This window comes from Tamandua tetradactyla, chromosome 26 (assembly GCF_023851605.1).
Source record: "Tamandua tetradactyla isolate mTamTet1 chromosome 26, mTamTet1.pri, whole genome shotgun sequence".
Taxonomy (NCBI): domain Eukaryota; kingdom Metazoa; phylum Chordata; class Mammalia; order Pilosa; family Myrmecophagidae; genus Tamandua; species Tamandua tetradactyla.
Window position 1 is genome coordinate 47,393,762 of NC_135352.1, and position 26,872 is coordinate 47,420,633.

The following is a 26,872-nucleotide window of genomic DNA, read 5'->3' on the forward strand; positions in this document are numbered from 1 at the left end:
TGCGCACGGAGCACCCACACTAACTGGCCACCCGCAGAGCCACCCTTCTCGGGGACTGGCTTTGCCCAGTGCTGCGGCCCTGCACCCCTCCAGGCCAGCCCCCACTCAACAGGAACCCCCAAGCGGCTGCTGGTCCCCCAGCCTAAGGAACGCGGCTGACCCCCCAGCCTAAGGGACACGGGGCAGCAAAGCCCAAGGGCTGTGAGAGGGCGGGTGGGCCTGGACAGGGACGGCAGCGGTGCAGGGACAGCTGGCCAACCCGGAGAGGCTGAAGCAGCACTCAGAGAAAGCGGAGCTGCCAGAGCACTGAAAACAGGACTGCGGTCACCAAGCAAAGGGAAAACTGTCTCCAATTCTCATGTCCATCACCTACTGCTTAAATGCAGCTCAGCATATGAAGTTTAACTGAATCCGAATATTTTACCAATACAAAATACTGCAATCCTCAAAACCAGGAAATATTGCCACATATAAAACTAAAAACCATTTCGTTACGTTAAGGTAAACCACTATTTAGTATCATAATTATATCTCCACCTGCAAAATATCTATATTTATTAAAAAACACGCAGTGAGCTTTTTTTACATGTTATATGTGGTGCTAGATCAGACTCTTCAGCTAAGTTAAAAATGTCATGGAATATGTTTTTGGCAAAAAATGCCACTGACACTTATTCCAAGATAAGCAAAAATCCTCTGCGCCTAAAGCCCACCTTGCTGACAATCTGACCCTGACTTAGGGCGGAAACAGGGGCCCTTTCCACGCTCACTCCGGGTCTGTGTGGGAAGCGTCGGGGTGGGGCACACCCCTGCGCCCCCAACCAGGTAGGTGGCCTGCTACTTCTTTAATTTTCTGGTAGCTTACAAGCAACACTTTTTTTTTACCATAGTCTGCAATTCAGAAATCAGTTCTCCTGTTGCCGGAATCATTCCTAGTGCTCCAACTTCATGATGGAACTCAAGTGGAGTTATCCTAGAATACTTCAAAATCGCGGTTAGGCCCGTGGGCTGGGACCGGCGCAGGGCGTCCTGGCCTGTGGGCTGGGATGGGTGCGGGGCGTCCAGGCTGGGACGAGTGCAGGGGTATTTCAGAGTGCACAGGAGAATTAAGGTAGCCACAAGGAAAAACCTCAGCAAGCAAGTCATGCTTATGCTCAAATTTGAAGGGAAAAGAAGAGCAGTTAGGTCTCATGTAAAACTTAAATGGCATAGAAAAAAGGCTCTCTGCCTCCTAAATGAAACCTTATCATGAAACAATGAATGACAGTGAAACAGTAGCATTTCCTCCTGGGAAAAGAACTGCTTAGAATGAGGCATGGCTGAACCTACTACAACACCCTATCCGGTTTCTGGATAGAAAGTGAGTGAATTCCATCAGCCTAACAGAACATATCCCTCAGAGGCACAGCACGTGTGTTCTTACATCTGCCTTAGGGCTCCAAGATGCCAAAACAGTTACCAGATCCAGGAAACCAGAACCTGCTTCTGGGAGGACGGTGGCTGGGAGGTGCTATGACCTCGGTCCACCTCCTTCTCGGGTGCCAGGGAGAAGCTGAGACCATCACACCCAAGGCGTCAGGCTGGTGAGGGGGTGGCAGCAGTCGGAGGGGTGCACACGGGTCCCAGACAGGGCCTGATGGAGCACCCCAAGCAGACAGCATGGACCCCGGGCCAGAGGCCCGAGTGGGAGCACCATCGGGCTGTCTGACAAGATGGACAGAACCGAGTATGACAGAGACCCAGAGCTGGCCAAACACCCGAGAAATGAGGAACATCAAGAAGCAGAGGCCAGCAGGACGCAGCACCCTGGAGCCAGGCAGGAGGCGGCCAGTGGACAGGGTTGAGGGAAGGGCCTCCTGAAGCCAGTTTATGTCAGTCACAGGCCATCGGACCTCCCCCTCTGTTCCCTGCAGGCTGTTGCCAGCGCAAAAGGCTGTAGGCACCGACCTCCATACCTAGGCTACCCCCCCCCTGCCCCCACCCACAGTGTCCCACAGCCTCACCCCGCCCTCCCCCAGGCTCAGCGCATCCATTTACTGCACTCCCAGGCCCACGCATGCGCACAGGCCCCCAACACGTCACTCAGCTCTGGGAACCGCACGTTACCACAGTCCTCGAACCCCGCATGCACACAGCCCTCAGCCTCACTTCCCAGGTCTGAGAAAGTGCCGACCTGCATAGCCAGGTCACATTTGCCCCCAATTCATGAAGGTGTAACACCAACCTACAGCCACAGCTCTATGCAGGCCCCGGGCCTTAGACCAGCATGCACCAGGGTTACGCCCCCCAGACCACTGCACCAGCACACCTATATCTTCCCTAGCCATTGGGCACTCACGTTCACAAGCGTCAGTTTAACATCCCCAACCTGCACCTACACCTGCCCTGAAACAAATCACTGCACTAAGTGCTCCACCCTGTGCCCTGCTCCCTGCTCTACAACCATCCTGCAAACACAAGGCCTTAGACTCCTGAAAGAAATCAACTCCCAGAGTAAATCAATCAAGATATTTACATGCCACAAAGACAGCAGAAGATCCCTAAGCATATCACAATGCAGACAGATACAGCCCTGCCTAATGACCAAATTAAAACACCAGCAGAGACACAGATGTTGGAACAACTAATCAAAGATGTTCATACAACTCTACTTAATAAAATAAGTGGGATGGCAAATGACATAAAGGAGATAAAAAAAGATAGCAGAAGAGCACAAAGAGGAATCTGAAAGAATAAATAGAAAAATAGTGGATACCACAAAGATTAAAGACTTTGTTGACCAAATAAAAAACATACTAGAGGCACACAACAACAGATTTCAAGAGACAGAAGAAAGAGTAAGTGATACAGAGGACAGGATAATTGACTTCAAAGACTCAAAACAGCAAATCACAAAAAAAAAAAAAAAAGGAAAAATTTGAACTGGATCTCAGGGAAATAATAGACAAAACAAAGCGCAAAAATATAAGAATCATTGGTGTCCCAGAAGGAGAAGAGAGGAGTAAAGGGCTAGGAAGAGTAGTTGGGGATATAATGGGGAAAACTTCCCAACACTTATAAAGGACATAAATATAAAAGTCAAAGAAGACCAATGAACTACAAACAGAATAAATCCAAACAGACCTTCCCCAAGGTACATACAAATCAGTCTATCAAATGTTAAAGAGAAGCAGAAAATCCTGGAAGCAACAAGAGAAAAACAATCAACTACATATAAGGAAAACCACGTAAGACTGAGTTCAAACCACTCAACTAGCACCCTGGAGGCAAGAGGGCAGTGGTATGATAGAGTCAGGATCCTGAAAGAGAAAGACTTTCAGCCAAGAATTCTGTACCCAGCCAAACTGTCCTTTGAAACTGAGGGAGAGATTAAAGTTTTCACAGATAAAGAATTCCTGAAAGAATTTGTCAACAAGAGACTGCCCCTACATGAAATACTAAAAGGAGTTCTGCTGGCTGAAGAAAAAAGACGCTGGGGGTGGGGGGAGTCTGGAGGAGGGCACAGAATTGAAGAGTACCACTAAGGGTAATTTAAAGAATACAAAGAGAAAGAGGGAAAAGAATATATAGATCTGATAAATAAAATAAAAGAGATAAGATGGTGAATTCAAGAAACGCCTTTTCAGTAATACCTTTGAATGTTAATGGAATAAACTTACCAATTAAAACATATGGATTGGCAGAATGGATTAAGAAACATAATCCAGCTATATGCTGCTTACAAGAAACTCATCTTAGACACAAGGATATAAATACAATGAAAATGAAAGGATGGAAAAAGATGCTCCACTCAAGTTGTAACCAAAAGAAAGCAGGAATAGCTATACTAATATCAGGCAAAATAGACTTTAAATGTAAAGACATCATAAGAGACAAAGAAGGATGCTATATTCTAATTAAAGGGCCAATTCACCCAGAAGATATAACAATCATAAATGCTTATACTCCCAATCAAGGATGCTCCAAAGTACCTGAGATAGACATTGACAAAACTGAAGGGAACAATAGATGTTTCAACAATAATAGTAGGAGATTTCAATACACCACTCTCCTCTATAGATAGAATAACCAGACAGAAGATCAATAAGGAAACAGAGAAGTTAAATAACTTGATAAATGAATTAGACCTAAAAGACATATGTAGGTCATTGCACTCCAAAGTACAAGGCTATACATTCTTCTCTAGTGCTCACGGAACATTCTCCAGGATAGATCATATGCTGGGGTACAAAACAGGTCTTTATAAATTGAAAAACATTGAAATTATTCAAAGCACTTTCTCTGATCACAATGGGATGAAGCTGGATCTCAATAACCACCAAAGAAAAAGAACATTTACAAATATATGGACGTTAAATAACATACTCTTAAACAACCAGCAGGTAAAAGAAGAAATTGTTAGATAAATCAGTAGCTAGCTGGAGATGAATGAAAATGAGAATACAACTTATCAGAATTTATGGGAGGCAACAAAGGCTGTGCTGAGAGGGAAATTTATCGCCCTAAATGCAAAATCAAGAACTTAACAGCATACCTGGAGGAACTTGAGAAAGAACAGCAAATGAACCCCAAAGCAAACAGAAGAAGAGAAATAACAAAGATTAAAGCAGAGATAAATGAATGCGAGAACAAAAGAAGAATAGAAAGAATCAATAAACCCAAAAGCTGGTTCTTTGAGAAAAATCAATAAAACTGAAGGGCCACTAGTAAAACTGACAAAGAAAAAAAGAGAGAGGATGCAAATAAGCGAAATTAGAAATGAGAAGGGGTGCAATACCACAGACCCTGAAGAAATAAATCATAAGAGGATACTATGAATAACTATATGCCAACAAACTAGACAACTCAGATGAAATGGACAAATTCCTGGAGACACACAAACAAGCCACTCTGACTCAGGAAGAAATAGAAGATCTCAACAACCAAATCAAGTAAAGAGATGCAGTCATCAAAAATCTTTCTACAAAGAAAAGCCCAGGGCCAGATGGCTTCACAGGGGAATTTTATCAAACATTCGAGAAAGAACAACACCATCCTGCTCAAACATTTCCAAAAAATTGAGGAAAAAGGAACTCTACCTAACTCATTTTATGAAGCTAATATCATTTTAATACCAAAAGTGGGTAAAGATGCTATAGGAAAGGAAAACTACAGGCCAATCTCTCTAATGAAAATAGATGCAAAAATTCTTAATAAAATATTAGCAAATCGAATTCAACAACACATTAAAAGAATTATACAACATGACCAAGTGGAGTTTATACCAGGAGTGCAAGGATGGTTCAACACAAGAAAATCAATTAATATAATATAGCACATTAACAAATAAAAAGGAAAAAATCACATGATCATCTCAATTAATGCTGAAAATGCATTCGACAAAATTCAGCAACCTTTTCTCATAAAAACACTCCAAAAGATAGTAATCAAAGGTAACTACCTCCATATGATAATGGGAATACATGAAAAACCTATAGCCAGCATCATACTCAATAGAGACAGAGAGAGACTGAACGCTTTCCCCCTAAGATCAGAAAAAAGACAAGGATGCCCACTGTCACCACTATTATTCGACACTGTACTAGAAGTTCTAGCTAAAGCAATCAGGCAGGACAAAGAAATAAAAGGCAACCAAATTGGAAAGGAAGAAGTAAAACTTCATTATTTGCAGATGATATGATACTATACTTGGAAGATCCTGAGAAATCTATAGCAAAGTTACTTGAGCTAATAAGTTCAGCAAGATGGCAGGATATAAAACCCATGTGCACAGGAAATAGAACTATTAATATAGAAGAAACTGGGGAAATAACAAGAATGAAAGACTTTTCTATAATTTTCATTTTATAAATTGCCACCTATGAAAATGGTTTTTGCACACTATTTGTATTTTTCTTTGTATATGAAATAATTTTTTGTACTTTGTAAAATATGGAGCCCATTATACCTTCAGCTATTTGAGACTGTACACAGTGCTTCTGTTGTAACTGGATTCTTTTAACTTTCATGAAAGTGTTACAAGCCTTACATTCACTAACCACCTTGAATTAAATTTATTTCTTAAGGAAAAAACATCCCTCATTTACTGTGCAATGAAAGTTCATTCTGCAGTGGAAAAAAAAATTAAATTAAATTAATGTGCAAAAATCAGTAACAATTCTATGCACAAGCATGACCTAGCTGAGGAGTCAGTTAAGGAAAAAATTCCATTCAAAATAGCAGCTAAAAAAATCAAGTACTTAGGAATGAACTTAAAAAATAGCAGCTAAAAGAATCAACTACTTAGGAATGAACTTAACTAGGGACGTAAAGGACTTGTACACAGAAAACTACCTAACATTGCTAAAAGAAATCAAAGAAGATCTAAATAGATGGAAAGACATTCCCTGCTCATGAACAGGAAGGCTAAATATAGTTAAGATGTCAATTCTCCCCAAATTAATCTACAGATTCAACAAAGTACCAATCAAAACTCCAACAAACTACTTTGAAGATTTGGAAAAGCTAATTACCAAATTCATCTGGAAGGGAAAGAGACCCCAAATAGCTAAAAGCACCTTGGGAAAGAAGAACAAAGTGGGAGAATTAACACTCCCTAACTTTAAAACCTATTATAAAGCCACAGTGGTCAAAACAGTACGGTACTAGCACAAAGACAGAAGCACTGACCAATGGATTGAATCGAGAGTGCAGAAATAGACCACCAAATCTATGGTCAAATGATTTTTGACAAGGCCCCCAAATCCTCTGCAGTAGGATAAAATGGTCTTTTCAATAACTAGGCATGGAAGAATTGGATATCAACAGCCAGAAGGATGAAAGAGGCCCCCTATCTTAAACAATACACAAAAATTAACTCAAAGTGGATCAAACACCTAAATATAAGAACTAGCACCATAAAGCTTCTAGAAGAAAATGCAGGGAAACTTCTTCAAGACCTAGTAATAGGAGGCAGCTTCCTAAACTTTATACTCAAAGCACAAGCAACAAAAGAAAAAATAGATAAATGGGAACTCCTCAAAATCAAATGCTTCTGCACTTCAAAAGACTTTGTCAAAAACGTGCAGAGGTACCGAACTCAATGGGAGAAAATATGTGGAAATCATATATTGGACAAAGGTTTGATTTCCTGTATGTAAAAAGAAATCATACAACTCAACAATAGAAGAACAAATAACACAATTATAAAATGGGCTAAAGACATGAATAGGCATTTTTCTGAAGAGCAAATACAGATGGCTCAAAAGCATATGAAGACATGCTCATTTTCACTGGCTATAAGGGAAATGCAGATCAAGACTACAATGAGATACCACCTCACACCTATAAGAATGGCTATTAAACAAATAGGAAACTTTAAATGTTGGAGAGGATGTGGATAAACTGGGACACTTATGTACTGCTGGTGGAAATGTACAATGGTGCAGCCACTATGGAAGACTGGTGGATCCTTAGGAAACTAAGTATCAAGTTGCCGTATGACCCAGCAATAGCACTACTTGGTCTATACCCAGAGAAGCTAAAAGCAACAGCACAGACAGACATTTGCACACCAATGTTCATAGCAGCGTTATTCACAATCGCTAAAAGATGGAAACAAACCAAATGCCCATCAACAGAGAAGTGGATCAAAAACGTGGTATATACATACAATGGAATATTATGCAGCAGTAAGACAAAATGACATCCTGAAGCACATGACAAGATGGAGGAGCCTTGAGGACATAATGCTGGGTGAAATTAGCCAGACACAAAAGGACAGATACTGTATGATTCCACTTTTAGGACCAGCATAAGGGTATAATTAGAGGCTTATACTATAGAATATAGGGGACTTATGGACACATAGAAGCTAGAGATGGGTGAACCATTAGCTAATGAGGCTGAACTCCAATGTAAGGGAACAGATAGGAGTGAAGGTGATTCTCTAGTGTTTCTAGAAGTAATATTACCATATTGAAGATGAACAAGATTGAAAGGGGTTGCATAGACCTATGTGTCTCACTGATTCACACTAGAAATATGAATTAATTTTCATAAGAATTCCTTCAAAGATATGATTCTTGTACAAAGAGAGTGTTTAAGTCCAGGGTATGAGGGAAAACTACTATTGCATGCTATGAATAGGAAACCATCAGCACTACCACAGCAGCAGCAGAGGCAAATAATGGGGGGAGGGACTAGAGTTAAGAGAAGGTTTAGATTTCCTATTTGGTGGGGGTGTGTTTATTGGTTTTCTTTCTCTTGGGAACAATGACATTATCTAAAATTTAGAATGTTGATGGATATGGACTTTGGGCCCTGTACTTGATGCCTGATGAATGCAGGTGGTTGAAGGATGCACTGACAGAGAAGTAGATTGACAAACAATGGTGTGTACTTATGAATGAAGGTTGTGCTGCTACAAAATGGAACAATGTCATGAGGCATGCAACGATGTGAATGAACATGTGGGACATTTGGCGAGACAAAATAAGCCAGAAACAAAAAAACAAGAATGGTACGGTCACCTTCAGAAAATGCTTATCAGAAAACAGGGGCTTAGACTGTAAGCTTTTAGAGCAGATACATTAAGTTCACAGTGGTGATGATTATTTCTGGATTCTGAGAGGCTAAATATCACCTCATATTTAGAGATAAGAACAAAGCCGAACAGGTTGGGGTTAAAGTAATTCAGAACACAGGTGTGATGAACAGTATCTATATTTTAGAACCGCATATACTCTTTGAGACCACTGGAAGAAAGGTTTATTTGATCTGGAACTGAAATTTGCTGTAGTGCATAATCTAATTCAACCTATCTGTGTAGCTCATTTGAACCAGTGAAACACAGGGAGCCCAAAACAAGAGGTCCTTTAATCCTGTATAGATTATTGTAATGCCTGAAAACATCCTAGAGTGTATTAACCAGACAATCAAAAAGTATTGGCAAAGTACCCTGAGGAAGGGGAGAAAGACTATGGAACTATTGAATCTCACCATCAGGGAATCCCCTGATACTGTGTCAAACTTTAGGGACACCCAAATCAACAGGTCATGCCCTCGATCACGAGGCCTACTCTTGTGAAGCTTATGTAGGTAGCTGAGAAGCTTAGCCTACCTATAGGCATGCCTAAGAGTTACTTCTGGAGGACCTCTATTGTTGCTTAGATGTGGCCTCAGTCTCTCTAAGCCCAACTCTGCAAGTGAAATCGTTGCCCTCCCCCTACATGGGACATGATATCCAGGGGTGAAAGTCTCCCTGGTGACGTTGGAGATGACTCCCAGGAATGAATCCAGACCTGGCACTGTGAGATCAACAATTCCATCCTGACCAATAGGGGGAAAAGAAGTGTAATTAATAAAGCATCAGTGGCAGAGAGAGTTAAATAGAGTCAAGGGGCTACTCTGGAGGTTGCTCTTATGTAAGCCTCTAGCTACCTATATTCTGGATCAGCTAGGAGGAAAAATAGGAGAGGATCATATGGTAGCCCATGACAAACTCTGGGATCTGTCCTGTAACTACTTGCTGAAGAGTGCTTTGAAAACTATTGCTTTTTTATTTGCTTGCTTTGTATATATGTTATACTACACAATAAAAAAAGTTAAGAAAAACAAAAACAAAAACACAGTGAAGTGCCACAAGACACCCACCAAAATGAATATAGTTAAATAGTATGACAGCAACACGTGTTTGGTAAGGATGTGGAATAACTGGAATTTGCATACATTTTTAGTGGGACTTTAAAATGATATAACCACATTAGGAAAATGTTTGGCAATTTCTTATACAACTAATATATAGTTACTCTATTACCTAAAAATTACATCCCTAGATATTTATACAAGAGAAATGAAATCATATGTCTATACAAAATATTGTGTATGAATGCTCATAGCACTTTCCCCACTGAGAATAGCTCATGTGTCCATAAGTTGAAGAAGGGGTAAAACAAATCCTGTGGTATTATCATGCTAGAGAATACTACTCAGCAACAAAAAGCAATGAATTATTGTGGTAGTTAGGTTCAGGTGTCAACCTGGCCAGGTGAAGGTGCCTAATTCTATTGCTGTGGGCATGAGCCAATGGCATGTGAACCTCATCTGTCCCTGATTACATCTGCAGTCGGCTAGGAGGCGTGCCTACTGCAAAGAATGACGTTTGATTTAATTGCCTGGTGCTTAAATGAGAGACTCAATGTAGCACAGCCCAAGCAGCTCAGCATACCTCATCTCAGCACTTGCAGCTCAGCTCGGGCCTCTGGAGATGCAAAAGGGAATCAGTCACCCTGGGGAAAGTTGTTGGAACCCAGCCGCCTGGAGAGAAGGCCAGCAGAGATCGCTCTGTGCCTTCCCGGGTAAGAAAGAACCTTAGTTGAAAGTTGGCTGCCTTTCCTCTGAAGAACTATACATTTTTAATGAAATAAATCCCCTTTTATTAAAAGTCAATCCATCTCTGGTGTATTCTGGCAGCTTTGATAGACTAAAACAATTACTGAAACATGCAAGATTATGATTGAGTCTGTAAATTATTATGCTGAATAAAAGTATCCTTACACAGGCATACCAACTATATAATTCCATTTATATAAAGTTTTAGAATGAGTAAAACTAAACAATGGAAGGAAAAAAAACTGATTTCCTGGGGCAGGGATTAGGGCAGAGACTGACTGGAAAAGGGCCTGAGGAGCTCTAAAGTACTTGAAAGGAGTTTGGGTTACACATGTATATTAATTTGTCATAACTTACTAGTGGTTCACTTCAGATTTATGCATTTGATTTTATATAAATTTAATGTCAAAAAGTACCGAAAACAAATTCTGAACTCTAGTTAATGGCAGGCATGCTGGAATATTAGGGAGAAGTACACTGTGGTCTGCAATTTACTTGAAATGTATAAAAACAATAAGAAAGACTAATGAATGTGCAGAAGGATAAAAGACAGAGAAGCTTGTGATAATGCAAGTACAACAGAATGTAAATTGTAAAATCTAGGTGATAGGTTAAAAAAAGGGGGGTACTGAAGGCAAACTGAAGTATTACGGTGCCTTATAAGGGTAACACAAAGGCAGGGAAAAAGATGAGATTGGCTCAATAAGTTCATTCACTACTATCCATTCTTTTCTCCACATTCTAGGAAATGTTTAATGATTCCATCCATGCTCAATAAAGCTCAGTTAAAAAGAAATCAATCACAAGTACTTAGGAGACACTGTAGAAGATTATCAGTTCAGTTGAGAGTACAGGCTTCAAAATATCTCCAAGTTTCTTAAATAAGTCTGCTGTATTTGAGGCTTCTTCCCAATTGCTCCTTGTCCTTTGCATTTTACTCTAAATAACATGAAAATAAAAAACGTGACAGTATTCTATTACAGAAAGAAAATACATAGGTTATGGCAATAACCAACAAAATCATACCTTATGTAATTTCCTAAAATCCCTTTTTAAAACAGTGAAGGAAAGCTATGAAGAGAAAGGCAGACATGCTTGAAGTTTGTTGTTTAAATCACCTGACATCAACCAACAATGTACGAATAAGCAAAGAACAGACACAACTCAAATTTTTCAAAGACACACAACAGATAACCCAAAGTGAGAGGTATGAGGGTCTGAGGCCCCCGGGGGAACCTAAGAAACCGCTTCAGACCCTTTTGCTTGAATATCTTCTGGAAGGAAAGAACTGCTGCTACAACCAAACACCTGAGTGAACATTTCACTCTCTTCATAGGATCTGCCCTGATAGAAACGTTTCAATCCCTAAATCTAATTTCAACATCAACATTACTTTTCTTCTAGACAGAATCAAACTAAATAGGGTGGATCCCAGTGGTTTTCCTGGAAACTTTCAAAGAACAAGCATAGTCTTATCCATATCCTAAGAACAGGAGTTTTTCAGATGTTGGATTTACATCAAGGCTAAATGCTACCTGTTGACAGTTCTCATGCAATCATCTCAAAGGCCTGCAGTCTCATTTCCTCAATAAAACTTAGGTCTGGGCTATGTCTGCTTGCTCGTTTCCCCACGGATCCAATACAACAGCTGCACATCAACAGATCTCCCGGTTTGGTATGAAAATGTTGCTGTTTTGGAAGCATCCCTCTGCCCGTGTTGGGGGGTTTAAAGTCTGGAGCTAAAGGGCGCCAAGGCCGTGCTGGACTGGCCCTGAGCCTCCCCGCCGGGCCCTGCTCCGTCCCACAGGACCCCGAACCTGGCCTGGCTGCTCCTCCTGCCCGCCACCACAGCTTCGGGGCCCCTTTCCCACTCGATCCGGCAGCACGGGTTCTCCCCTCCCTCTACCCGGTCACTGTCCAGCCCAGACGGCCTTCCTGCCCGTCCCCAGGCCTACTGCCCTCCCAGGCCACCGAGGCCAGAAGGCCAAGCCCTGTGAGCCCCGTTGGGGACACTTGGCCCCCAATCTGCCACTGCCACCTCCTCCCTGCAGCCCCATCCAGGCAGCCCACTGGCCTTTCAAAGGAGAGGCCAATGCTCACAAACCTTGGTGAATAAAAACTGCCAGACGTGGCTGCGTGATTTAATTGGAAATGTTTCAGTTAAAGCAAATACTTTCAGATTACTCAAGTTCCTACTGGGATGAGGTATAGAGCGATGCCTCTGGGACCTCCTGCTAAAAAGAAAAGTAAAGAAAATGCCACGTTCCTTTACTATAAAACAACCTGAACTCGAATTTAAGCCTTAAACAATTCCTATCCCCACCCTCATCCCCCAACCACACCTTACACCAACTGTAAATGAAAGAAAAGCAGCTTATGCTCCTCAAATATAAGACCATCACCCAAAGGTTCATAAAACACCTCCCAGAAGGCAACTGCTGTTTTCCCTCCTAAAGGTCCCACGAGCAGGGAGCTGAGGACCAGGGGATAGTTGTCCCTCACAGCGCTCAGGAGAGCAGGCCCAGCACTGGCAGCAGGGCGCTGAGGCAACGACAGCAAATAATTAGTGATTTCCAGCTGCATGAGGAGCCCTCTTCAGAGATGAGTTTTAAAGAGTTACTCAAATTGGCTATAAGAGGTAAGAAGAGCCTAAGAAAAACAAAAAAGTTTCTGATGAATGCAAAAGTCAGTTCATTGTTTAAAACACTTGGTTTGTGATGGCATTAAAAGAATCCTGGTGGCAGCCGGAAGCCACACTAGCCATTCAAAGGTCATTTTTCGTTCTGAAAATCGGCATCATCTGTGTACCAGCCTGGTACCTACCACTCAGGCAGACAGCTCAAGCCCAAACGCAAGGCCAGGGGCTGACAGGCCAGAGCTGACCAATCCCTAGAAGAGGCAACAACCACAAGACGGCCACAGCCAGAGAAACCTCAGGGCCCAGAAAGGTCAGAGCGACACGGAGCCTTCGACGCCACCCTGCTCACTCCCTGCGTTTACAGTCAGGGCCAGAGAGTAAAACACGCCCTATGAAGCCGCTTTCCAGCAGGGACTCAGGACAGACATTTCCATATCAACATTCACAGTGGCACCTTCACTACTGCCGACAGGCGGAAGCAGTCCAAGTGTGCACCAGCTGGCAAAGGGATGGACACAAAGTGGCACGAGCTCACAGGGACGGTCACTCAGCAGAGAGGAGGGACAAACCCTAACACAGGTGACAGCAGAGGCGAGCCCAGCAGACAGGGGGTGGACACAGTGGACGGTCACTTAGCATAAACAGGGAGGGACCCCAACGCAGGCGACAGCAGAGGCGAGCCCAGCAGACAGGGGGTGGACACAGTGGATGGTCACTCAGTGTAAGTAAGGAGGGACCCTAATGCAGGTGACAGCAGAGGTGAGCCCAGCAGACATGGGGTGCAGTGAAACACCCCACACACACAAAAGGACCTACTGTCCATCTCACTGATAGGAAATAATCAGGATAAGCAAATTCATAGGGTCAGGAAGCAGAACAGAGGTCAACAAGGAAAGTGGGGAGGGAACGGGAGCTGCTGTCTGGCGGCGTGGTGAGGCCATGGTGTGCTGGGGAAGCTCTGACAATGGCCTTGGTGCTGGCCGCACTGCCCCGGGACAGTGGTCAACACACTGAATGTGGCCAAAGGGGGAAACGTGAGCCTGCACATATGTTACTGGACCACGTTAAAAAAACCACAGGACTGGAGAAAACAGTGAACCCCAGTGTAAACTTTTTGTATAATTATAAAAATACTGCCTCGTCAATTGTAACAAAGGTATCACTCTAACGTGGAGAGTTAATGACACTGTCTGTGCGAGGGGGTACGCAGAGTCTGTACTGTTTGACTCTTCTATAAACCTATCTCTGTAATCCAATTTTTTTAAGGAGGGCCTCTCTGAGTTTTCAAGAAGAAAAGCCATTAAAGATGCCAGTCTTAAAGTAGTCAGATTATTTTTCTTATTTTTCTTTCAATTCAACTTAGTAACCACTACATTTTACATTCTAAATAACCACAGTCACAACAGAATTAAAAACTAACACAGAATTAAAAGCCAGACCTGTTGAGTATCTAAGCTACACATTCTCCCAAAGAAAAGATGAAAATCTACATGCTTCAAATGTTGTCAAAGAAGGAATGCAAGAAACAAATCAAATAGCTCAACATTCAGCTTCTCTTGTTCCTCTCCAATCCATTTCTACCTGGCAGCCAGTATGCTCTTTCCAAAACAGAAAACTGATCGTTTCACACCCCTGCTTAAATCCCTGCAGAGGTCCTTCCTCTCAGCAACCCTCTGAAGCAGCCCCCCGGCCACCCAGCCCCCAGTACTCCAGCCCCCCGGCCCCCAGCCCCAAGGCCCAAGTCCCCCAGTCCCTAGCTCCCCAGTCCCCAACCCCCTGGCCCCCCAGTCCTCAGCCCCCAGTCCCCAGAACCCCACACCCCCAGCTCCCAGTCCCCCCGACACCCCAGCCCCCAGCCGCCCCCGGTTCCCCAGCCCCTTCTCCCTTCTGGCTGCACCCTACACCCCTATTCCTCCAGGGCCAGCTCCTCCTTGGGCAGGGGACGCTGCTCTCTAACCTCTCTGACCCCGCCCTGACTTCACCCCTCACTGGTGCTTCCCTGTGACCGCAGCAGGCTACCCCTTCCTGAGGGCAGCGTCTCTGGCCACTGGACCCAGCGCCCCGGCTCCCGCACTGCCCTGACACGCGCCCTGGCTGTGTGCGTGACTCTTAGCACTGGGCTCCTGCACCAGCACACACCTGCGAGGTGCAGCCAGGCCACTCCGCTCACCACCCACAGATAAACACTCAGCCCAGGAGAGAACATTTACCGAATCTCCCCTTAACTAAAGAAAAAATGAGCAAGCAGATGCGCAGAGTCACTCTCCATCCAAGGAGCAGAGCTCTAGGAAGACACAAAGCGAGAGGCTGAGGCGATACAGCAGCTCAGCCCCTGGAAGACGTGTGGGAGACACATTCAAACAAACATATTCTACAAAGCGCTAAGGAAAAAACCAAGACTGTTAAACGTACACTGACCTTTTAAAAAAAAAGACTCATTTTTCACCAACTGTTGAAGGGAGGAGCCCAGCTCCCTGAGGTCGGAGCCACCCGCCACGCTTCCCTTCTGTTTTGCAGCCCCAGGGGAGCCCAGACCAGCGCTGCCCAAGGAAACGGCATGCCAGGCGCACAAGCAGAGCACCGGGTAGTGGTAACCTTCTAGTCATTACGTTGAAAAGGGGGGAGTGAAATTAATTTTACTCCACCTTATTTATCCACAAATATCCTACAGGTTGCCACTGAACATTAATTAAATGTTTTTAAAGTTATTAAAGAAGCATTTTACATGCTTCTCTGGACCAGCCTCTGAAATTCAGGGCACTGTCCCCTGTGAGGACCGCTCACTCGGCCGGTCACATGCCGTGTCCTCAACAGCCACGCGTGGACACCCAGCCCACCAGGCACACTTCTCAGGAATTATCTGCTCTCCTCCTTCCTTTACAAAACCTGCCAGAGAAGCGTTCCATGATCTCCGCCTCGCACGGCACCACGGTGGCGGGCGGACCACACGGTACCTCCTCAGCTCATTCATGACGGCAAACGCCTTCTTCATGTGCCAGGGGCTCGCTGTTGTGGGGCAGTGCCTCTCCGGACCATCCTCCCTGGAATCCAGAGGCTTTAGAGGACCTTGCTTTGGGCATCTGTGCATGAAAGAGAAAGAACAAAACACAAGGGAAGGCATTATTCCAGGTCCCTCAGCTCAGGTGTTGGCCACGGCAGGCCATGGAATCCGCCTGACCCTCTGCGGAGACCTGACGGCACAGCCTGGCGTCAGGGGACACGATCGTTCACCAACAGCCTGGGCACTGGCCTCCCAGGGGTCAAAGCTTCTAAGATGAAAGTTCAGCAAATGCGGTTCAGCAGATACTCCAAATAAAAACAACGAGAAGTGATGTTCTCTGTTGTAAATAAACTTGCTTTACAATCTGCTATAATCTTTCATTATTTACAAACCAAGACTACCACAGAATATTTTGCCCAAACTTCAAAAACTTAAGAATCTGATTGAATTTTGCTCTCCCTCTACAGAGGTATTTGCACCGCATTTTGGAACTAATCTCAGGAGGTGAACGTGCTCACTAAAGGTCAGGAAGGATTCACTACAGAGCAGCCCCTGTCTGTCACCTCCATTATGAGGTCAATCTTCTCAACAGCTCAAAGAGCTAAAGTCCTTGAGGTAAAACTTGGGAAACGGGGGAACTGGGTAAGACAGCAGCACGCCTGGCTCTCGATCTCATGCCTTTAAACGGTGTTCAACACCTCGTTCTACGGTGTAAGCAACAGACATTTAGCTTCATGCTTGATTTACAATTCTGGGTTATGCTTTCAAATTTGGACATCAAAAAATTAATGAATAAAATCAGGATATCATGGTAGGAAGGGGTCTGAAAAGGGCCACAGGGGACTTTGTGGCGTGATGACTGCACAGCTCCATAAATGGACTAAAACTCACTAGTCTGTACAATGACAGTGGGCAAGTTTTAAGGTACATGAGTCAGACCTCAATAAAGATATTAGCTTAAAAAAATAAGGGTACCAAATTAAACCTAAAAAAACACGTGTGTATCGCACAAAGAATAGCAGGCAAACATCATTATTTATTGCCACATTTCTGTCCACACCTCTTCTTCTCTTGAACCATTTCTGAAAGGATGATTCATCTTTAAAATATCCTCTCCATTAATTCAATCAGCAAACTTTCCTGAGAGCCAACCACACCCTGAGCACTATTCTAGTACGTCAGAGAATGAAACGCAGACCCTTGTCCTCACAGAACTGGGAGTCTAGTTGGGGGGAGAACTTAAATACAACAAAGCAATAAAGTAGAGAGCTTGTCAGAAAAAAGGGAAGAGGAGTCAGGCAGGAAAAGCAGTCAGGAGTGGGGTGGAGGCGGGAGAGGTGTGGTCAGGGACACCTGGGGGCTGGGATGTGAACAGACTTGGGAAGTCAGCGGATGACCCACGGGACACCTGGGAGAAGACATCCAGGGAGAAGGAACGGCAGGGTGAAGGCAGGCAGTGCCATGAGGGGCTGGAGACGTAGGGTCTCAGGGCATGGAGAGGACCTGGCATAGCAGAGCAGAGACAGCAGGCCACATGTGGCCTAAACAACCACTCTGGGTCCTGGCTGGGAACAGTCCAAATGGGTCAAAGATGAGAAGGCGTCGTCATCGTCCAGTGAAACTGGACAGCCTGCAGAGAAGGGTGGCGGCAGGAAGTCGAGGTAAATAGCAGGATTCTGAGTATATTCGTAAGGTCCAGCCAACAGGATGTGTTGGCAGAATGGATGTGGACTGTATGACTCCAAGTGTTCTGGCCTAAGCAAGCGGAAGGATTTTTTCAGGAACTCAAGGCTGCAGATGGAGCTGGTTTGGGGAGGAAGACTAAGAGCTCAGTTTGGATACGCACTCATCTAAAGGTCAGACATCAAAGTGAAGACGTCAAATCAGCAGTTCCAGTCCGGAGCTGGAGAGGAGGTCTGGCTGCACATGCAAACCTGGTGATCACGGGTGACATGGACAGGATACGCGGTCGCGACCGGGAGCGTGAATGCAACCCGAAAAGACAGCAAGACAGAGGTCTCCTCACGGTTAAGGTGCCAACCCCTACCCCAGGCCCAGGTGAGGCACTAGCGCCTCAAGGGCTCGCCCAGAGGTGGACACCAGTCTGGCTTCTACTCTTCTTAAGAGAACTTCAAGGAGTCTTGTAAGTGGGGTGGCCCAAGGCACTGCCTCCAGCACAGGTAATGAAGGGGCCCTCGACTCCCTGGCCTCCCGACCTGTGTGCAGAGGGCGAGCCACACCTGGTCTGAGGCGGAGAAAGAGCTGGTGAGTCCAGAAACCAAGGATGAAAGAAAATCCAGCTTGAAGGTAGGGGAGGAGGAAACACTTCTATAATAAAACAGATATTCACATAATGCCATTTCTCACCATCCTCTCATAGAGAAAAAGGCAGCAAAAGAGGAAAGGAGGAAATCACGTCAATACAGGCAGCCTATACACCCTTCCGAACTTTCAGCAGTGTCCACATATGTAACAAGTCAGCAATGTTTATCTATACCTGTTTCAAGTTCCAAAATTTAGAGGTGGCAAATACAGAGGAAAAATATTATAGTGAGGATTGGCAAAACTATCATAGACTTTTTAATGCTCAGAGTGGAAGCGAAAGCAACTCTGCCCCAAAAAGAATATCCTTATTTAAGAATCAAGAGAGTTTATATTTGTTTAAGAAGTTAGGAATGTAAACTCTTGCACTAGAGGATCAACTTAAGACAGCTATCATGCAACGATCAGCTATTTTCCACTCCTGTTTCTGATATGCTCCTGTCTGGGGCAAGGAAAACACATTAGGGACCAGAAATTCTACAAATGAAAGACTTCATTCAAAAGTCTTAAAGGAATACGTAAGATACAACATTAAAGTTTTTTTTTAAAGTATTCTCTGTACTGAGAGTCACTTACAAATACAGTGCCCTGCTGCACAGTCTATTTTCAACACTAATGCCCTTTTCATAATTTCCCATTTCCTATGTGGCTTTGTGTTAGGTGGCCTGTCAATCAGAAGCTGAACTGAGTTAACAGAAAATGACAAGTCATGTCTAAAACTAGAGATGTAGGAGACATGCATCTGTAGAACGAGCAGGAAGTGAAGGGAAGGGCTTCCCCTTGAAGTCGCATGTGGCATCCAGCATTGCCCCTGCTTCCACGCTCTGTATGAAACAAAGGGCCAGCCTACTCCAGGAACGCATCTCATTCCAAGAACTGTCCTTTCTTAAATGAGTGGAGAAGAAACTTTTCCAAGGTTCTTCTTTCCTCTAACGTAAGTCACCTCAACTCTACACATCACAGCCAGTCTTAGAGCCATCCACAGCTTATTGTTCAACACAGCGCCCTCTAAAATAGTCAGGCACAGGGTCCCAGAACCGGCTTTGCTTTACAGGAGGTGGCCCTGTAGCCCTCTTCAATGCCTGACCCTCTGTGAGTCCCAGCCGTGGGCGAGGGTGGCCTCTCGGGCAAGACGACATCCTGACTTGGCTTAAGCACCCACTGCCGAGTGCCTGACGCTGAGAAAGGAATGAAGCACCACAGGGCTGCTACTCCAGGGGCCAAGAATCTGCAGCCAGAAGTAAGAATGTGCATACTTCTAACCCTACTGCAACATCCTGAGGGCACCTTAGGAAGGAGGTATACCTGCAGGCGTGCACGACTTGCTTCGGGACCAAGATTTCAACAGAGGCTGCAGGAGGATCTGAGTCACCAAGCGATTTTCCACGAGGCACGGCCAGCCAACTCACCACCAAGACTCGGTCCTTTCAAAGGGCACCATCCACAGGGGCAGGGAGAGGGCAGGGGGAGGGGAGCAGGGAGGGCAGGGAGGAGGGGAGCAGGGAGGGCAGGGAGGAGGGGGGCAGGGGGAGGGGAGCAGGGAGGGCAGGGGGAGGGGGGCAGGGAGGGTGGGCGGAGGGGGCAGGGAGGGCAGGGGGGAGGGCAGCCGCCTAGGCCTAAACCAGCACTCACAGCGCCATGCACCCAGCACGCCCACCTCCCACCCAGCACCCACCTCCCACCTGGCACCCATAACACACCCACCTCCCACCCGGCACCCACAACACACCCATCTCCCACAATACACTCACCTCCCACCCACGACACACCCACCTCCCACCCAGCAACCACAACACATCCATCTCCCACAACACACCCACCTCCCACCCGGCACCCACAACACACCCATCTCCCACAACACACTCACCTCCCACCCACGACACACCCACCTCCCACCTGGTGTCCAGCATGCCTCCTCCCACCTGATAACACCCTGGAAGGAGAACTCGCACTTTGGACTGTGTGGCTTGTTCAGGTTCCTGGATTTTCTCATAGAAACAATGCTATAATTCAAATTCACGTGAACAATGCAGCCACAAAATCCATCAGGGAACCAAAGCCACTTCCAGGCAGGACCCCCCCCCCAGCTGTGGCCACTGTGCCCACTCTGCCCGCTGCTTGTGCACTTCGGACCTGCAGGGCTGGGCAGCTGGCACACAGGCCCACTGGCTGTGCCACGTCACGCCACCAGCCCGGTTCTCAGAGTCGTCCTCTGTGCATGCAGCCTTAAGCTTCTCCATTCTCGTAACATTTCTTCTTTACTCAGCTGGCTTCTCAGATAACCTGCACTGAAGGAACCCATGTCTTAACACACGTCCAGGACTTGAGAGATTCAACCATAACTACTATCTTAACTATGATTTGTTGTTACTACAAAGTCCCCAAAAAGACACCCTCAGACTCCTTATCTCACACAAATGCCCACTATAGCACTCAGAGGTACGAAAGCAGAGGGCTTTCTCCTTTGGAAACATGTTTTGGTTTGTGGTAGGGTTGTGGTTTCAGTTTTTGCAATTAGCTAAAGGCAAAGAGACATGATCTGTACATTTTCTTCCAGTGTCTGGAATTTAAACTTTTATTAGGTTCAGAGTCAGGAGAGCAACTGTAACTGACAAACACACGTTTACAGCACCAAATAAACAGAGCTCTTAAAACAAGTGTTAATGGCAGCTCTGGACATGTAAAAACTTGGCTTATCCTTCGGTGTCTAGACCCTTAGAATTTAACATGAAGCATCTCATGAGATGAAAACCTTCTGTCCTGCGCACAGATGACATAATAATACCACTGAACTTACAGACATTAGCTGTAACACATCATACGTTGCTAAAAGTTCCACATTCCTTCCCAAAGTGGAAAGGAAAACCAGAAATGCTGGAAATGCCCCCTTTTACTACAGTGAATCAGCAGTTAGAAAACCGGGTGCTGAGCCGACTGGGGGCCAGAAGGCATTTGGGAAGGACCCCTTCTCCCCCAGGAATGCTGCTGGGGCTCGCACTAAGGGGGCGCCTGGAGGGGAGCATGTCTGGGGTGCAGAGGCTGGGGAAGCTGAGGTGTAGCTGCCTGATGGCAGAACAACAGAACTGTGGAGGCACTGCTCCACCTCTGCGCAGCCCTCTCTCTCCCTTTCCCTGCCACCCACACGACAAACGGCACAATCAAGCACTTCTTGTCCCTGACAAAGGGATGGGGGTAAAGCAACCCTATGCAAGCTCAATCTTCTAAAGATCATTTTATAAACAGCTAAGAAAACACTGTCCGAGGGGCACAAGTGAGGGGCTGAAATAGGGAGGGGGGACGTGATCTGTTTCAGACATGTCTCTAATCACTCCTTTTCCTAACCCTTCTTTTCCCACTTTTCCTGGAATTGCCACTTGGCCATTCAATTGCCTGGGCTACATTTCCCAGCCCTTGAATAAAACCACAGTGGAACAGGGCTGAATCTCAGCATTACCGATGCCGTACAGTAGCCAAGGGCCTTGAATTAGTCACGTAGCCTCTCTGTGCTTCAGAGGGTTTAGTTACAAAATAAGGTCTATTCCACAAATATGTTTAATGTGAAATGCAAAATGAAAATCAAAGCCTACAACCCCCACCTACTGGGCTCAGGGGGTGGCATGTGTCCCAACTCTACCAGCTGTAAGTACAAAGTTTAGAAGAAAAATGTTCATGCAAAGGGCTAAGCTGAACATGAAGACATATATTTTTATGGATTTCTCTGGCCTTAGGGCCCTTTTCCTTCTCCAGTTACCACAGGGATGGCACAGCCCATGCCTGGGTGGAATTATAAACCAGGGACGGGGACACTCGGGAGCAAGGAGGAGCTGGAAGGAGGCCGGGGACGTAGGAAGACTCTGGGAAGGAGACGGGGCTCTAACCGGGCCTTCGGGGAGCTCCAGTTCTCACCGGGACAAGAGGAGAGACGCTCAGGGAAAGGCTGGGGGACCCTGGCCTGAGGGAAGGCAGAGTTCCTGATGGGAGGATAATGTACATAATGACTTTAAACATACAAATAAGACCAAAGAGACGGAGGTCTATGGCTGCCCAGCCAGTCAACCGGGTTTGACACATCATATGATGCATCATGCGCTGGGCGTCCCAGACGCTCCAACATTAAACAAGGAGGTGGATTAAATGGTGGAGAGAAAATGTACAAAGCTCGGTAGAAGATGACAAAACTCTGGTATGAAGTGATGAAATGTGCTCGTCAGAACAGCACAAAACAAAGACTCCACAGTGCCTGGGCACGGAGATGACGTGGAGAAGTAAACCAGGCTGCCCCAAGGTGCTAGGTATCGGAGCCCAGAAGAATGACTATCCACCGAGGAAGGGGTGGTCCGTTTGAGAAGCAGCAGCATGAGCTCAATGCCAGCGTGCCGAGCCTGTGCACCAGCAAAGAGGAGGTAAACTCTGCAGAAGCTCAAGCACAGCCCTAGAGCCCAGGCTGCACACAGATGGAGCCGGGACGCTGAGCCTGAATCTCCTATTGAAAAGGACAGCTGGCCAGGGCCCAAGTCTGTGAGGGACAGCTACTGCCAACAAGCAGGGACGGAAAGAGAACCTCGTAAGACGGCGGAGGAAGGTGGCTGAAGGAGAGACCAGAGCCCCAGCTCTCAGGCTACTTGACGGAAAAGCAATTTAACCTCTAGTTCCTCATCTGAAAAAAAAATAAGTGTTACATACAAGACTGTTGTCAAGATTGAGTGAGATGAAGTAATAAACTATGTAAATAAGATTTAGCAAGGAAGAAACCACGAAAAAGTAGTGTCATGGAAAGCAAGGGCTTGTTTTCTAAGGCGGTCAGTGAGAAGAACTGGTCAAAAGGACTTCCAGCAAAGCCAACGGGCTGCACCACGTAATAAGGCGCAAGTGTGATGCACAGACGGCACACCGATGCTCCTGCCGCCCTTTTGTTCATTTTGTTTCGTTTTTTGTCCATGTAAATTACGTTAGTGGAGAGAAAAAGCAAGCACCCCTCTGCCCCTGCCTCCTACCTGGAAAGTTCCCCCTCTGGACTCCTCAGCTATCAAACTACCTGGCCACAGATCCCCCGACAGCCCTGAGGTGACACCCCCCACCCCGGGGCGCTCCGCCCCCACCCTGATGCACCTTTCCTCATAGTACTGACCGCCCCCAGGCCAGGGGCTCTGTTACTGTATCAGGAAGAGGGCTCTGTTTTCAGTTCTCTGAGGTCGCCCCAAACAGTCAATACATTTGGGACTTGACACAATCCTATAGAGGAGCATCTGAAAGAAATTTTCGTTCTATGCCCTTCAAAGAGCCTTATTCTGCTCCAGTTTTCTGTTCTTAACTTCACAGATCAGTGTAATCCAAAATCCAGGGACCTCCGACCTAACCATCTTCCAACACTCAAACCCTTAGAACACGGAGAACAGGATTTGCCTGCCTGTGTCCAGATGGCGCCAGTGGCCTCCCCGGTGACGTGGAATCACCAACTGGAATACACACATATATATACACGTATAGTTGTGTCTGAGGTATGTTCGCTTAATTTCGTGAAGAAAAAGCAAAAGCAGAGACTGTGGAGATTACACCTACTTGTGAAAAAGGAGCCACTGAGGCAGCGGGGCCCAGAAGCCTGCGCGTGAGGCGGTGGACGCCGTGCTCCCTGGACGCACCCACTGGGCCCCACGTTCAGTCACCGCCAGGGCGAAGGGCCCGGGGCCGGCTGGGCAGCCGCACTCCCCCCACGGGGCTCCCTTCACTGCCCGAGTCTCCGCTCCTCGGGCCGGTCCTCAGCCTGCCACCTTTCAGGTGCGGCCACAGGCAGAGACCACGGGACGAGGCACCGCCTGTCCTCCAGGGTGAAAGCACACGCCGAGCCCAGAGCCCGGGCACAGCCAGGCAAGCATGGAGCGGGGATGGGCAGCAGGGTGGAGGGAGCACAGTGAAGAATACCTGATTTCCCAGAGTCCGCCCCGAAAGGGTGAGGACGGTGACCCCCGAGGTGTGTGACAGCGGGCCAAGGGACAAAGTGAGCCTGAGAACGGCTGGACACGCTAGGGGAGGAGCCGGGTACAAGGCAGCGCGCAGCACCCGGCAACACGGACATTCGCCACGGGCAGAAGGGGGAACAGCAGACAGACGCTGGTCCGAGAGGAGGCCCCCTGCTCTGGCCACACCGTTCAGGCTGCTCTCAGTCCACCTGCAGCATCTTGCTTGGTCTTAAGGCTCAGGGTAAATCTAAGGTGCCCAGCTCCACAGGGAGACTCTTGGAGCCTCTCTCCAAAGACCCGGATGAATTTCTCAAATGGGCAACCACACTCCAGCACAAAAGGAGAAACAAGTCAACGGGCCGGGAAACAGACCCGCCGTGGGGTGAGAAGGAAAACAAAACAATGCCTGACCTGCAGAAAGGCAAGTAACGGCATAATGAGCTCTGGAATTAAGAGTGAACCCTGGAGAGAAAAATGAAAACAAACCTCATCTATGATTATAATTAAATGGACAGAAACAACAAGGAAAGTCTTGGCAACCTGAGCCACCCATGATTGGAAGGAGTTCTAACAGCTGTCTCGTCCCTGCTGGCACCCCAGGCTTCCCCAGATGTCAGCCTCTCGTTGTTCCGCACAATTATGACCCACCCTCCATGCAGTTATCAGGAGCTGTACATGCACGCTTCAAGTGAAAGTACCTCGATTTAAATCACATTTGTGTCTCTACTCCCTCCTTCCATATCCTTTCATCTGCCTTCCAAGACCACCTTGTGCCTTCCTTTAGTTCCCTCTGCTCCCAAAGTGAAAAGGGTCCACAGAGGACTGGCGGAAGGGGCAGATTCCCTCCAGGTAGCACCCCTACACGTCTGCAGTCCCAGGTGCCGCTGAGCCTGGCCCGCGCGCCCTTGACCTCTCAGTACCCATCTCCCTGGGCCAAGGAGCCTCCAGGACGGCCCACAGCACTGCTCTCAAAGCTACAGTGGTCACAGCCACCGAGCCCCTGCTTGGCAGGGCACAGGGGTCAGTTCAAGGGTCCCCCTCTGCTCCTCTGACCCCACATGACCTGGTCCACTCAAATTAAACATTCTGAAAGATGTTTCTAGAAACTGTACTTCCAGAATCCTCTCGACATTCCTAAATGGACTCAATATCAAAAAACTATTCAGCCCAAACTAAATATCTATATTTTGGCTGGAATTTTGCCGAATCAGCACAAGCAGCTACTGCAGGAGAACTGCCCTGGAGGGAGAGGGGCCACATTTAAACGAAAAATGATAAGGCCAGGAGAATAAGCTCTCAAGAGGTACACAGTTCTCCAGAAGGAAATGAAAAGTCAGATTCAAAGATCCCTTGTTTCTTCCTAAAGGTTAAACTCAGAAAAGCAAATCGAAATCGAAATTTTCAAAACTCTCAGGACACTCTACTTTCACCAATTTTTTAAAAATCTTGTACTGAACATGTAATACCTTCCACGTACATTTTCAGCTATTATTATTTCTGGAAAGTAATTTTGTTGCAGATAATCTGGAATGCATTTTGGTACCAAGAAAAGAGACACCTGTGCCGACTGGCCGCTACGCTCCTGATGTGCCCAGTACCAGGGAAACAGAAGATGCCCTCAGATTTCCGGACAAAACGTTCTGCAGTGCCAGGTAAAAGAGGTCACATGCCCAGACAGCAGCGGCTCATTCAGAGTGATGCAAAAGCTCCTCACTTATTAATTCTGTTAGAAATTTAGGGAAGCAAGAAACCTAAGGTCAACTGATTGAGACGCCCTCCCGGTAGCTCCCATTTTCCTTTCTCAGTGGCCTGCCGGGCGTCGCCTCTCCAGCCCTCGGAAGGGTCGGCCGGCCGCATCTCAGCAGCGCGGGCACTTGCGGGAGGTCCCCGCGCACGGCCCCGCCGAGCCTCTGCGTCCGGAGTGGGCAGACCCTTCCCTGGGAGTCTGGGCAGCGTCTCCAAGTCTCCGCCTGGTAGGCTAGTTTCCGCCCGCGCCACCCCGGCCCGCGCCCCCGCGGCCACCCGAGGCGGCAGCCCACTCACGCGGGGGGCAGCGGCGGCGCCTCCATCGTGGCTTCTCCCGGGCTTCAGATCGCGGGCACCGGCCGCCGCCAGCACCATTCCAGCCGCGGACGCCGGCACCGCCTGCCCGCCGAGTCGCGCGCCATGCGCCCCGCGAAGGGCGCCACGTCGCTCAGCGCGCGCCCCCACGCGCGGTGGCCTCCGCGGCCAGGGCCTGGGTAGTGCGTTCCGTCCCTCCGCGCCACTCCCGACACCCGAGTGCTCGGCTTCCGCGGCTGCCCAGTGCGCGGCTCCCGAGCGCGCGGCTCCCGAGTGCGGGGCGGCGGCGGGGCGCGCGCGGGCTCGGCCACTTCCGGGTTCAGCCCCCGCCTCCGCCGCCGCGGTGACGGGGCGGGAGGCGGCCTCGGCGGCCCAAGGCCCTCCCCCGCGCCCAGGGCCCTCCCCGCCCAAGGCCCTCCCCCGCGCCAGGGCCCACCCCGCCCAAGGCCCTCCCCCGCGCCAGGGCCCACCCCGCCCAAGGCCCTCCCCCGCGCTCAAGGCCCTCCCCGGCTCCCAGGGCCC

At 47.2% G+C, this 26,872-nt stretch overlaps 1 protein-coding gene across 5 annotated transcripts in view; it reads right to left on the reverse strand.

The window, feature by feature from the left end:
- Positions 1 to 26,456, reverse strand: part of KLHL2 (kelch like family member 2) — a 107,167-nt gene extending 80,711 nt beyond the window's left edge. For 3 of the 5 annotated variants that reach the window (XM_077144334.1, XM_077144333.1, XM_077144332.1), the window contains exons 1-2: positions 26,333 to 26,456; positions 15,964 to 16,089 (exon numbers count right to left, since the gene is read on the reverse strand). In XM_077144334.1, coding sequence (XP_077000449.1) covers positions 15,964 to 16,089; positions 26,333 to 26,358 — 152 coding nt within the window. In that variant the 5' untranslated portion in view covers positions 26,359 to 26,456. Of the gene's footprint in view, positions 1 to 15,895; positions 16,090 to 26,332 lie in introns of those variants that run through there. The other 2 variants (XM_077144336.1, XM_077144335.1) reach the window with 2 other exon arrangements.
- Between the last annotated feature and the right edge of the window lie 416 nt (positions 26,457 to 26,872).